Source organism: Antrostomus carolinensis, unplaced genomic scaffold (genome assembly GCF_000700745.2).
Source record: "Antrostomus carolinensis isolate BGI_N321 unplaced genomic scaffold, ASM70074v2 scaffold34459, whole genome shotgun sequence".
Lineage (NCBI taxonomy): Eukaryota > Metazoa > Chordata > Aves > Caprimulgiformes > Caprimulgidae > Antrostomus > Antrostomus carolinensis.
In genome coordinates, this window is record NW_010341224.1 from 4,502 (window position 1) to 17,969 (window position 13,468).

The 13,468-nt window shown below is 37.0% G+C and overlaps 1 protein-coding gene across 1 annotated transcript; it reads left to right on the plus strand.

Annotated features, from left to right (window-relative positions):
• Positions 1-1,611: 1,611 nt before the first annotated feature.
• UBL3 (ubiquitin like 3) lies at positions 1,612-12,337 on the plus strand (the record flags this gene model as incomplete). The annotated part of the gene is made up of 4 exons (XM_010176425.1): positions 1,612-1,720; positions 5,407-5,493; positions 10,093-10,170; positions 10,568-12,337. Coding segments are annotated over 4 exons (327 nt in total), but the record flags the coding sequence as incomplete, so codon positions are not given.
• Between the last annotated feature and the right edge of the window lie 1,131 nt (positions 12,338-13,468).

Genomic DNA, 13,468 nt, shown 5'->3' on the forward strand with positions numbered 1-13,468 from the left:
GCAGCTTCTCTCCTTAAGTTTGTTCACAGTTTCCTGGTATATAGTGATGCACTTGCAGTGGCTGTGATGCTTTCTCAGAGACAGCTGCCACTTGGCTTCTTTGCTGGGCTAATGGCAGAACTCGTATTTTCTGAAGGGTGTTAGCAGTGGGACAGGGAGAGGAATCTAGCCCTTTTTATGCTAACTCTTTTTATCCTTGCTACACTTTGAAGTAGAGAGTGAATTGCTTTTTGGAGGGGTCATTTTCTTCATTGACCTTGAAGCGTGCAGGATGATAGACTATAATTTGGATACCTCCATTAGGTGCTTAAAGATAGGAGGGATGGATCCAAGCCAAAGCGCTCAAGTGAGAATAGAAAATCTGTCTGGTGAGTAGGTAATTGAGGCAGGGCTGTCCTGTTCAGTCAATGTGATGTGCTGAGATTTTTGATTGTGAAATGGTCTTGGAAACTTGGGCATCACTGTAAACTTTTCCTTTTGCATTTGATCTAGAAAACAGTTTTCTGAATTCCAGCAAAGAAAGCTTTGTTGCAACTTAACTTAAAGTGAGAGTCACAGTTTGAGAGTGTGATTTGGAAAAAAGTATCCAAGCAGTTCGTATGCTGAAGTCTTGCTAAAGGTTGATGCAATTTAGGCTTGTAGGCCAAAACACAAAAGCAGCCAGACTCCTGCTTGCCATGGGCTTTGGCGAGTGCTGGCTACTCAAACACATTTTGTGACCTTGCTAGCAGTTACTCGAGGATCCAAAATTTATTTTCTTTTGCATTGTAAGTAATGTCATAGCGAGCTCTTTATACAGGTTATTTTAATGCTGTATGGAGAAGGAGTTATATTCAGTAACTTGCACATAGAAGGGAATTATAGCTGAAGATGCTGATGGTTAGATAAAGGAAAGCAATGATAGGAAAACTATGATGTGTTATTATTGTATTGTGTGTGGATCTCAACCGCTTTGCTTGTAGTGGAAGACAGTGGTGAAACAAAGTTTTGAGTTCAGAAGACTGGTAGAGGGATGCAAGTTCTGTGGCAGCTGGAACTGAGGAAGGATGCTGTCTGACTCCCCAGTGTTTTGTAGGAGATGCAGTGGGTGAGATCAGGGCTGACAGATATCACCCTGGAGGGAGTGTACTAGGGCTTTTCCTGAGGCTCACGGGCTAGTCAGGTGCAGAGTTTGGTATTTTAAGTGCTCTTTATTCAGGTTAATTTTTCAGGTTTATATTTTTATTCTTCATTCAAGCAGATATGTTGCCAGTGTGTTTTAGCTGGAATTTTTTTATACTCTACTGAAAGTTGTGGGGTTTTTTGTGTTTTTTTTTTAATGGCACAGTTGATTCAATCACTACCTTTCAGAATCTTCTGGGGTTTATCATCAAAAATGCCAACTGTTAGAATTTAATCTTCCTAGATTATATGTAAACAAACAAAATCTTATTGACCTCTTTGACCTTGTTTTTAACACCATCTTAAACTGTTTTCTCAAATCACTTTGGATCAATCTTCTTCTGAAACCAATGGCTATTTTTCAGTAACTTTAATTTTTTTTTATTTATTTTTCTCTGGATATTTGCCTAATACTGCCTTTTTTTTTGTTTTTTTGGTTTTTTTTTACAGATAAATTTGCGCCTCATCTTAGTAAGCGGGAAAACGAAAGAGTTCCTATTCTCACCAAATGACTCTGCTGCAGATATTGCAAAACATGTGTATGACAACTGGCCGATGGGTGAGTAGCTGTGTGGCTTTGGCTTTTTAACTGACAAGCTAGAAGCTTCCCTGTATTTTCAGACTGAAGAGTCAATAAACTGAACTGTCTTCTCAGCGTTCAATAGAGTATGTTTATTGTGTATCTGGGCATAGATTTATATAGAAATACAGTTGTCTTACTGCCTTCTTTTTCCCTGTTTCTTCACTTGGGCATATTTTTCAATGTCTAGATTATTTCCCACTTTATTTCTAAAATTTTCTTTCCCAAACCGAAGTACTTCTTCCCCACTGTCTTTAGATGCTTTCCTTGATCAGTCTTGTTAGAGCATCTAGTAACTGTGAGGAAATGTTGGGCATCCAAAACCTCTTATGTGAGGACAGCCGATGTAAAACATGGTGTATCACAGGAATACATTAGTGAAATTGAGTCTGGAGTACTTATCCCTTACTGCCTTGTCTTGGAAAGGATCTGTAATAACTATATTTTTCCAGGAAAAAAAAAATAATCAAGGAACATTTTAAGAGACAGTAAAAGACTGAGGGAAAGTGAGGTTGTTTGTATGAATATGTTTGGTGTTATGCAGGAATACTAGCTTTGGAAAATGGAATTGAAAACTTAAGATGTATATTCACATATGTGAATAGTTCCACAAAAACAAAGTGCTTCTGTTCTCCCCAAGTAAGATTTCATGGGGAAAAGCCAAAACACAGACATAGCATTACATACGATGAAAGAAAATGCTTCTTTTGGTACAGGACTTGATTTGGGTTACTGTTTTGATGTTAAAAAAACCTGCTATTTACCCAAACTACAACATTGCAGTATCTCTTTCTGTGGTGCCTTTGTCAAAGAGGTATGGTGGATGATAATTTATGCCAAAAAGTTAGTGTTGATAATCCATTTTCTAGGCCTTAAACTGGTCTGAGGTCAGGAAGAACAGGATTTCAGGGGACTTGTTTGCTGTTTGCTTTGCTGGCATATAGCATTATGTGTTGAGTAAAATATGTAATGAAGGAGGAGGTTTTTAGTCCTCTGAAGTATTACATATAGATCTAAACCACTTTTACACTAAGAAATCGGGTTGATGTAGCATCTGTGTAGCTACTGTACATATTTTAATGTGTGCCTACAACATAGTTGTCATGACCAAATGTTCTTTGTGTACTTTTGTCTGAATTAGTAAAGGCAGAACTGTTCTTTTTCTTACTCGAGTTTATTCCTGAACATGTGGTCTCATGTTCCCAGTCTTGTGAAGAGCTTGAAGGTTACAGATTCTGAGTTTAGAGTGGGGAAGAAACCCAGACTTTCAAGTCTCTTTTAAAGAAAAAGAAAAGTAGAACCAGGCATGGAAGCCTCAGTTCAAATACCTGCTGTCCTGTGGGAGTGCTCTAAGTCTTGATGAATATTTAATTGCCTGTGCAAAGAAGAATAGTGTCAGTTTGAAAGACTGAGGAAAACTCTACTTTAAAAGAGCATATAGGTTTTCACAAACATCAGCCCACTAGCTGCTTTCAGACTGAGAGTGCTCTTCTTTGCCACAGGACTGAGAAGTCTTGATGAGGACTAAAGTTTGCTTGAAATAGAAATGATATAAAATGATTGTTTTTACCACCATTTTGACTTGTCATGATCTTGTGGGGAAAAAAAGTCATTAAATATTCTCAGTCACATGCTGGCAGGATTAAGGCAAACTCCTCCTCCCCTCTATTTGCAATACAGTTGTTAATTAAGGATCTCTTCTCTTCTAGTGGAAAATGGCACATTTATATTAATGTATATCATCTTCGTAGGTTACCTGTTCTCTTCCTCCTCCTCCCTATTTTCTTCTTAATAACATTAACTTTTTTCTTGTACAGCAATTATCTGCTGAATTTTTTTTTTAAAAGGTTATAGGTAAACATTTTTTCCTTGGCTCATTTAGTCATCGGTGGAAGTTAAAATTTGAAATCATGTCAGAAATAAATGTTTCAGACTGACAGCCAAGAAACAAAAATTTAAAGGATGGGTAAATTGGCAGCTTAACAATGAGCAAAAACCTGTGCCAAAATACAGTCTGTCTTCTTTTGGTTGCTGTTTTACGTCATTATAGCACTGTAAACTGGCTGAACTTCTCCTCGTTACAGCCATAGTACAGTGGAGTTTAGACTGTATGGAGTAAAAAAAAATAAATATGTTTTTTAGATCTTCCAAAAAACATTTACCATGGCAGTGTGATAATTCAGATCCTTCACACAGCCCACTTCACAGCATTGGAAAAAGGTCATGTGCTTGAATTGCAAGACAATTGAATTAGACCTTGAGTGGAAATACTTGAAATTCAAATAGCTTCGATTGCCTAATTTGATCTAATCTTATAAACCAGGCACAGGGCAGCACCCAGGGATGGTGCAGCTTCTGCTGCTGGTACCAGCCTTGCCTCCGCCGCGTCCTGCGCAGCGCCGGGGCGGCGATGGCTCCTGCTGCCCCCCTCGCTCCCTGCTTGCCTTTTCACACCAGATGCCTCTCCCTCCGTACACCCTCTGCAGCCGTGGCTTTTGTTTGAAAGGCTTCCCCTTCTCCCCTTTTCAGTTCTCCTCCTTTTGTGGTGCCAGTTGCTGCTGCTCATATGTTAATTGTATGTTCCCAGTGAACAGGTTGGTTTCTGTTGCTTGTCGTGATCCCCTGCTGAATATTCATTTTGGTATATAAACACTACAAAAGCAGAAAGACAGAACATTTGTGAACAGCTGTTGCCAGATATCTGGTCAGCTAAGGAACAGAAGACACTGTATTCCCAGAGAGCCCATTTAAATTCAACATTTCGAGGTTTTATGGTATTTGTTCTGAAAGCAAAGTGCGTATTTATTTGTTGTTCACATTGTGACAGGGAACAGTAAACGAGTAGGAAGGGATCATTTAAGCTTATAAATTATTTATGACGGCTTAAGCATTATAGGAAATGCATTATAGGAAAATGCATGCTTGCTTTTCCCGAATCACTGTTTGCCACATAAAAACGTCCACAGATTTGAGAAGTTCCTTGAAACGTCTCCTCAGCCGGCGTCTCCTCTGTGAGAGCCTCTGTTCAGGCTCCCCGCAGTGACCGTTCGGGGCTGCTCAGGTCACTGCTCCCTCTGGACATTTAACTGGTTGGATCTGGCCACCGTCGAACGCCGCCGAGCAGCCTGAAGAGCATTTTCAGTGCTGCGATATGAGAATCCTATTTCAAATGACCCATCACATGGGCTTTTGCTCTGTATGTGGCTGATTCCCATTGCTGGAGAACGCCTCTGGTTAGACAGTGAGCTGGTGAGGAGGAGTGTGGCTTGGGAATCTTCTGAATGGGAAGAAATTAAGGCAATTTTAGCCAAGTGGATGCTAAGCCTTAGGAAACAGCTTGCATTTATGAAATATTTTGTGTAGGACTTGTATATGTACTAAATATGTCATGCAATCTGTGAAGTAAGTTAGTAATATTTATACTTGCAGGCATAAAATTATATGTTTCAATGCCCAGTGTCAAATAATAAATTTAAGAATAGATTTTAGATTTTCAGGAGTGCCAGCCTTGAATTATCTTTCTGTATCTTTAGCCTATGCTCTCTCCCTAGTGTTTTATGCAAAAGAGTCCTGTTCTTAGCTTTCTTCCTGGGTAAAGGTGAGAGAAGTAACAAGAGATGTTTTTATTACAAGGTATCTGTGAAAATTCTCTCACTTCTTTTCAGATTGGGAAGAAGAACAAGTCAGCAGTCCAAATATCTTGCGGCTTATTTATCAAGGGAGGTTTCTTCATGGCAATGTGACATTAGGAGGTATGAAAATGATTTTTTGCATGTTACAGCCAGACAAAGGGGATATTTCTTTACCGTGCAGTAAATACTGCCTTACTGCTCAGGATCACAATATGGCTTGCTATATACTATTTTTCCTTTGCATAGAGTGATATTGTGTCTTATCTTGTATTTTTAATCCATCTTGTTACTGCTGGTTGTTAAACTTTGGAAGGTACTACCTGCTCAGTCAAGTCTCCTCTTGCATAAAGAAACAGTAACGCTGCTTTTATTTGTTATCTTTCTAAATGGAAATGGAATATTTTGTTCCACTTCTCTTACACTGCATTTGCAGGGTAGGGTAAGCTACTTCATGAATGTATTTTGAAATGTTTGATAAACTTTATGATAATTGGTGAAACAATAATTTAAACCTTAGTGCAATGAAGGAAGACACCCTGTGAATGAGAATGAGGGGAAGCATTCTTGCTGTCCAGTGCTCTCCCAGGGATACAATTGCATAGTTATGCGAAAACAAAAGTAAATGGCTTCGGTCATGTGCTAAGGAAATGCTGTTCGGCTGTGCCCCCTTGTGGCAAGCTCTCCCCCACTATTATGTATTTTGATGGGTGTCTGATAGAGATACGACACAGATTTGTAACAATAAACTTTCCTTTTGTAGATAAAAGTTGCCAGTGTGAATACCAATTCTATCAGTGACTAAACAAAATGAAACTCTCTTCTATGTGCCAGTTTGAAAATAAACTGATACTTCTGTTTCCTCTGTGTGTTCAGATTGTTCACGCAGTTGGTACTTGAGTATAATACAGAGAGGAGGATATAATACAAAAATCAGCAATGACGTGTTTTTGAAGTTAAGATGAACCTGAAAAGAATATTTCTGGACTGTTTATGGTGTTCTTTACAGGAAGACGTGGCTGGGATGATAGAGCCATTGACTCGCTTTTTACCATTACTGATGTTGGCTAGCGATGCACTTTTAGAATAGATTTACTGTCCATATAAATCAGTTTTTAATACTGCTTTATATATGAACAAGATCATTGTCAATTCAGCTGGGAGAAGGCTGAAATTTTTATTCACTCCTTAATCTGTATGTTTACCAGGTGCCAATGAGTGCAGCTAGTAGCAGTTGGATTAGAGTTGAAAGACAAATGTTAAGTCTTGGATCATCTCTGCAATTAGAGATGCTGGTTTTATCCTACATTTTCTAGGCAAGGATAGCTAAGTGGGATTTTCTTTCCCATTCATCTCCGGATGTTGCTCTTGGCCACCAGTGCTTGTTCCCTTTAGTGACATTTGCCTAAATCCGAAACTGCTTTGAATATTTGTTTAGTATATTTAATATGTAGTTTGACAAGTTAAGCTGAAGAATAATAGCTGCATGCTGTTGACTCTTGCATTCACTCAGGTCTATGGATTTGGAACACTTACTTGGGTTCAGGGCATTTTAGTTCATTCTTAATCATTCATGCGTTGCAATTTAATCACCATGATTTTACCCTAAGGATCTTATATGTATATTAGTGTTTTTCAAAGATCTTTTTGTTGCTATATTGTTTTAAGAAAAAGAATCCCTAAAACATTGGCTCACTTCAGTACTACTGAAGTTATCTGGACAAAGATGATACAGCTGAAAGGGGAAACAGCAATTCATGAAGCAACCTGAAAAGACTGTTGCTTCAGTTTGTGGTGTTCATTAGATGTAACCCTAAGTGAACTAGTTATCTTTAAAAGGGGGGGGTGGGGTGTGGGGGGGAGAGAATGTCTTGCTAAATATAATATTTTGTTTCTTATGCTGTTATAATACAGTTTCATTAAGTTTTTCTTTCTGCAGCTCTCTATAACTGAGTTATAGCACTTAGTGTTTTATTTGCTTTAGGTGCTTAGGAAATATTGACTGGAATTTGGACCTTCTGTGTACTGAAAGTCACTTTTATCAACTAGTGAAACAAAAGTTTCCAAGGAAACAGTTTGGTGTTTTTTAACAGGAGTCCATTTTTGTTCACATTTAAAAATGGCATTGTAATGTTCTAGTTGTAACCTCCCAGGTTACAGGTACAGGTAACTCACAGGTACATAGTATCTTATGAATTTGAGAGTCTTTTAAACTAAGAAGCATCAAAAAATGACAAATTGATAGGAAAAACTGTCTTTTGAGTGGAAAAAAATATTTTAAAGAAACCATCTCCTTTGCCAGCTTCTCTGAAAGGACTGTCACTCGAAGAACAGTAGAGTTAATGGCATTGGAAGTGGTAAAGAAAAATAGACCCCTCTGCAGAGCTTGCTGTGCCACTCTTGCCTGAGGTGCTTGAGCCCTGCTGTTTTGTTGTGTCCTGCCTGTGTGAAGTGTTGACAAGGAAGCTAGCAAGGCAGAGTCTGTTGTTCACCTTCCAATAGGAAATTTCATCCTTCAGCTAAATATTTGGTCTGCAGTTTGCATTTGAAATAATATTAATTGGGGAGGTGACAGTTCTCAAAGTCTTGTTAGATAATGGTAATCAGCAACATTCTACTTCCTTATTTATTGGGGAGGCGGGAAGGGAAGCCAACCCACCCTGTGCCAGACACATGCCAAAAGAGGGGCTGAAAAGTGAATTCTGACAACAGAAAATCTGTAATAAAAGTGGAATTAAACAAATGGGAAAGGAATTAAATGCAAGTTTAGTTTAAGTGAGAGCAAGGGGTGAGGGAATGAAGACAAGAGCAAGAAAGGATTACTGAGCATAGGTTAGAGTGCTCAGATTCTGTCTTGGTGCTCCAAGCAAGAAGCTGGAAATTGCTAATAAGAACTTGTGTTCAGCTAGTAGTTTGCATAAGAACTATGCAAACTACTAGCTGAAATTAGTTAATTGAAATATGAGCACACTTTTACTTGATCACTGTAAATAATTAATCTCCACAGCTCACTAATCAAGTCTCCTCAAGTGCCTTGATATTATGAGAGATGTCCCTAGTGTGATTAGTTTGTAATATTAGTTGTAATATTTTTCTGTAATGGCTTCTTAAGAGTTTATGTCACGAAGACAATCCTCTTCTATTAAGTTTAACAGACTGTTAATATGTTCTTTGCAGAGTTTTCAGTTCTATCACAGAACAAAGTACCCAAAATACTTCATCCTTGTCAGACTTTAAGCTATCAGTAGCTTCTAGTTGCAGACACAGACAGTTCATCAAATAAACTAAGCAACTTTCAGATCTGGCTTTCTATAGAGATGGCTTTTCCCAAAGTGCAGTTACATCAAAGAAGCTTCTGGAACTGTGTATCCCTCCCTATGCTTTAAACACACGTGTTTTAATCGTAACTTGCATTTTTTCAAACAGATACACAGACAATGAACATGATATAATAGCAATATTGTAGGTAGGCTTGTATTGAATACCTGTACTGAATTCTGAATCTCTGCTGTAGTGATTAAAATTAGGCCTTTTTCTCTTCAGTTACCTTCAGGTTTATTGGACATTCATTATTCATTTATTCACTTTAAATGCCTCGGTGCACTGTATGTGACAGTAGAAGATGTAAATTTGAGAGGACAAGTTTGTAGAATTTGAGAGGACAAATTCTACTCAAGTCAGAATGATTTGTATATTTAGGGTTAAATTCTTTTTACATTTATCGCTAACTGGTTTTCCTCTGTAAAGGGGTGGGGAAGACAAAACTTAGGCAGAGCATCTTTATCTTACATTTCTTAGAAAAAATAATCAAGAAAGATGCTTAATCTTAGGAGTTGGAGAGAGGAAACAAAGCTAAAGTTATGTAAAAAACTTATAAAAATACCCCCTCCTCCCCCCAGCCAAATAATTGGAAAAGTTGAAGTTCAGAATAATGAATCTGGCAATGAGAATCTGCTAGATATCATGTGCAACAGAGAATCTTTTCATTTCAAGGAGACTAGAATTTTTTATAAATATTATACTACAGTGCTAAAACCATAAATACATCACTGTCTTGGTATGCTTAAATCAGAATGTGAAAATTATCATTTTCGTTTCAGAAACAAGCAGAACGAATTGTGGAAAGCTCCAATTTTGTTATTTTGTGTTACTAAAGCTCACAAAGGCACCATTGTGAGAACTACCTTATCTAATTTAAAATGTTTTAAATCTGCTTTTTTTCACATGCAGCTGATGTTACAGAGTAATATTTAAAGGCAAGATGCAGACATTTTATATTTTGGAACATCTATATCGTGGAGCAAAGTATGTTTTAGGAAAATCTGTTTTGCCTTAGTGGCTCAGTGTTTTGATATCTCAGGAGTAACAAGTTAGTGGCTGAATTAGCCACTTTCTTTGCATCCTTATCAATCAAGAGTGCTTAGCACCTGAGTCTTGAATGAATGCCCACTTCTACTCAAAAGAGGAATGCTAAATTTCCTAACAGGAATATCATGTCTCTAAGAACACAATGTGCTAAGTGATTGTTATCAGGTCCCAAGACTCTGATCTACAAAACTTTAGCCAGAATAGCCTTTATAAATCTATTTAGTAAGCAGTTCAAACCTCATAGTATGAACTTTTGAACAGATGCTAATCCAATTATAGTTAGTTTCAGTTGGGTGTTTTAAAGAAAGACGACTGCTGTAATGTATTAGTAAATCTCCTTTTCTCCTTTTGCAGCATTAAAACTTCCTTTTGGCAAAACAACAGTGATGCATTTGGTGGCTAGAGAGACATTACCAGAGCCAAACTCTCAAGGTACGCTGTATTTCTTACTCAAGTACACGGCAAAGTGGTCAGATCTCTTACAGGCTTTCTGAGTATTTCATAGTAGAGAAAAGTCAAACCTTGTGGTCTTTTGTGAAGCAAGTCATGGAATGCTTTTGTGCATGTTGTCTCTAGGAAACTAAGAAGTTAACTTTCTGGTTTAGTGTTTCTGTAGAATGCATAAATTTACTCAAACCTTAAAAGCTTTTGTTTTTGTTGTTAAAAACTACTCCTGGCTTATTTTTCAGTTATGTATACATGTGTATAATAATAGATTTTTTTTTTTTACTAAAATAATAAAAACCATACTTGTATCAAGCATACTCACACACAAAACCTAATTGCTTTAGAAATGGCATGTAAGCAAATCTTTCTTCTTGCTCCACAGGTCAAAGGAACCGTGAAAAAACTGGAGAAAGCAATTGCTGTGTAATCCTGTAAACCCTGTTAGCTTTACCTGCTAAGTGTGATGTAATATAGTCTTTGTCTTTCATGCTGCTGGAATAGAAGAGGCCCTACCTTGCTTCAGACACCTGTAGGAAGAGCCTGTCTGTAAATCCATGGAACTGAAATATTACATGAACACTGTCTCATCAGTCTTTTTTTTTTTTTTTAAAAAAAAAAAAAAGAGAGAAAGATCTATGAACACTTTCATTACTTTTTTTTTTTAATTCCTGCTTTTTTGTTTGTTAAATAATCTTATAGTACATCAGTTCTTGAAAGAATTAAATCTCCAGAAAAATTAATGTGTTCTTTTCCATAGCAGGAATCATTTTGCTACCACAAAAATCTCCATTAACTGGATCTAACCAGTCAAGCTTTCTAGATGCAATTTGCACTAAATATGGTTGACAGTATATTTCTCATCAACAATCTCTAACAAAGTTTGAGACACCTAGTAATAACCTACAATGTGTAATGCAACACTGGAAAATGGTATATCTGTAATTAAAACAAATCTCACTTATGGCCAAATCAAAGGAAAAACTGTTACGTCAATTCTACCTGAGTCAACCTTGGTGGCCAAACTGGCACAGAATACTAACTAAACCAAGTCTAACTATATATATCTTCACTGCAACAAACAAAAAAACTATGTGCCTGTAATTTAAAAGCACTCTGTAGAGGGCTGATGGAACTGATTTTTTCATTACTGCGTGCACTCTGATCTCGTGCGTTAGTTGAGTGCTTATTCCGACAGCACAAACAAGTGCAGAGAGTGCATTTCCTAGCCTTAATATGGGAGGGGTAATTTCCTGTAGTTCATAGGCTTTTATTATTGTGCATAAATGTTAGAAAACATAATTTACTAATCAATTTTACGTATTTGAATATTGGCAACTGGTGTTTTTCAGTCATTTTCTCATCTGTACCTTAGTGTCAGTGTCATGCTTACTCATTAGAGACTTCAAAAGAATTATTAAAGTTTAAAAAGCAAAAAGAAAAACCTCTGCCATAGTACTAGTTTTGTTTCTTTATGTAATCTGCATTTGGTATTAGTGCTTGCAATTGTATTAAAATCAGAAGCTGATTTTTTAAGGCATACATAATTAAAAAGAATGCCATTCTTTTATTTCATATCAATAATTTAAACGTTGATATGCTAAAGAAATTTGCACAGCACTAAAGCATGAGCTAGTTTCATCTAAACCTGTAAAAAAAAATTAAAAACTATTAAAGATTTTATATTTTTTCACTGGGGAGGAATTCTTCCTGGGTGAAATTACAAATATGTGTAGAATATATTTAATAAAAGTCTTATAAAATACATAACTATAGAAGTTAAATATAGATTGGCGTGTAGTATAATAGAACAATATTCCATATAAATAGCTTTAGCCTTTAAAAAAAAAAGGAGTCACAGGTTGACATTGTGTTCTGTACTTAAGTGTCCACAACTCTTACAGATGTTCCGTGTATCGTTTTTTCGAATGATTGGCATCATTCAAATGTAATCAGGTTATTTTATTCATTGTTACTGCTTTGATGAAATGCTTTATATGCAGTAGATTTACGAAAATATTGTTCATACTGATCAGAATTAAATTTGTATAGAGCAGAGTTTTAAAACAAATTGTAAATAGCACTAAACATTTTCTTTCTGCAACCTGTACTGATAGACTCTTCTGTAAACTAAATAAAAGAACATTGTAGTGCATTTTGGTGGTGTTTGAAGGGTTATAATTGGGTCTGTAACTACTTTTAATAATATTTCTTAATCTGTAAACTAAGTAAGGACTCCATTTTGCTTACTAAAAAAAAAAAGGGGGAGAGGGCATAAAACCAGCTGAGAACTGCTAATGGCATTTATCACTTCAGTTTTGTTTTCCTTTCACGTCAGAAGAAGTGGCTTAGAGGGTTTTTCCTGTTGGAGAAGAATGCGAGCACAGACAGTTGCAGTTGCAAAGACCCAGCTGTGTCACACCGTAGTGTACCTCACAGAAGTTATGTGCTCAGACTGTAAGTTTTTGTAGCCTTCATGCACTTACAGCGAAGAGCACACACACACATACCTCTTGGGGTGCTGGGAGCTGAGATGACAGAATTGTGTGCTCATTGCCTGAATGAATCTTGGGAGGGACACAAACCTTATTAAGAAGAAAAAAAAAGACGTTGATAAATGTCAGCTTGAGGAAGCTACTAGGAGCATGTTATCTTTAACTATAAAATGACACTTCTCTTTTCCAAAATGCTCACCACCTCAGATAGGAAATGGTTATGACAATAGAAGGAAAAATAAAGGGGCTGAGGAAGGACATGTTTTGTTAGTTAGAGTCTTTCAGATGCATTGATGTTGAAAAATGAATGTTCAGAATGTAATCTTGGTTTGAAAAAGTAGCTAGGTACTTAATGCAGTAGAAATACATGAAAATCTGGTAGTTTCTAGTTATAATATTTGGCGAGCTTGAATAGCAAAGTATGTGCCCTTTTGTTGAGATGAATAAGGTTCATATATGCGCGTGTCCGAGCAAATCCTTAAATGCTTCTTGGCATTTAAAGCGTGAGCTTGCCAAAATAACTCCTGCATAAAGTGGGTAGAAGCCTTACCTTCATTTTCCTACAAATTGTCAAGAGTTCTGCCCATTGCAGAGCATTTCTGTTGTGGTGTGAGGAGGGGTGGAAAACTGTGGGGGAGAATTGCTAAAAGATTTGTGCTTTTTTCCGTGGATGCTTTGTATTGTGGATTGTGTATTTGCCAAAAGAAAAGCAGTAGCTGTTAATCCCAGATTCCTCAGCCTTGCTAAAGTTCATGCATTTGCTTCTCTTCTGCGTTGATTGGAGTCGAGAG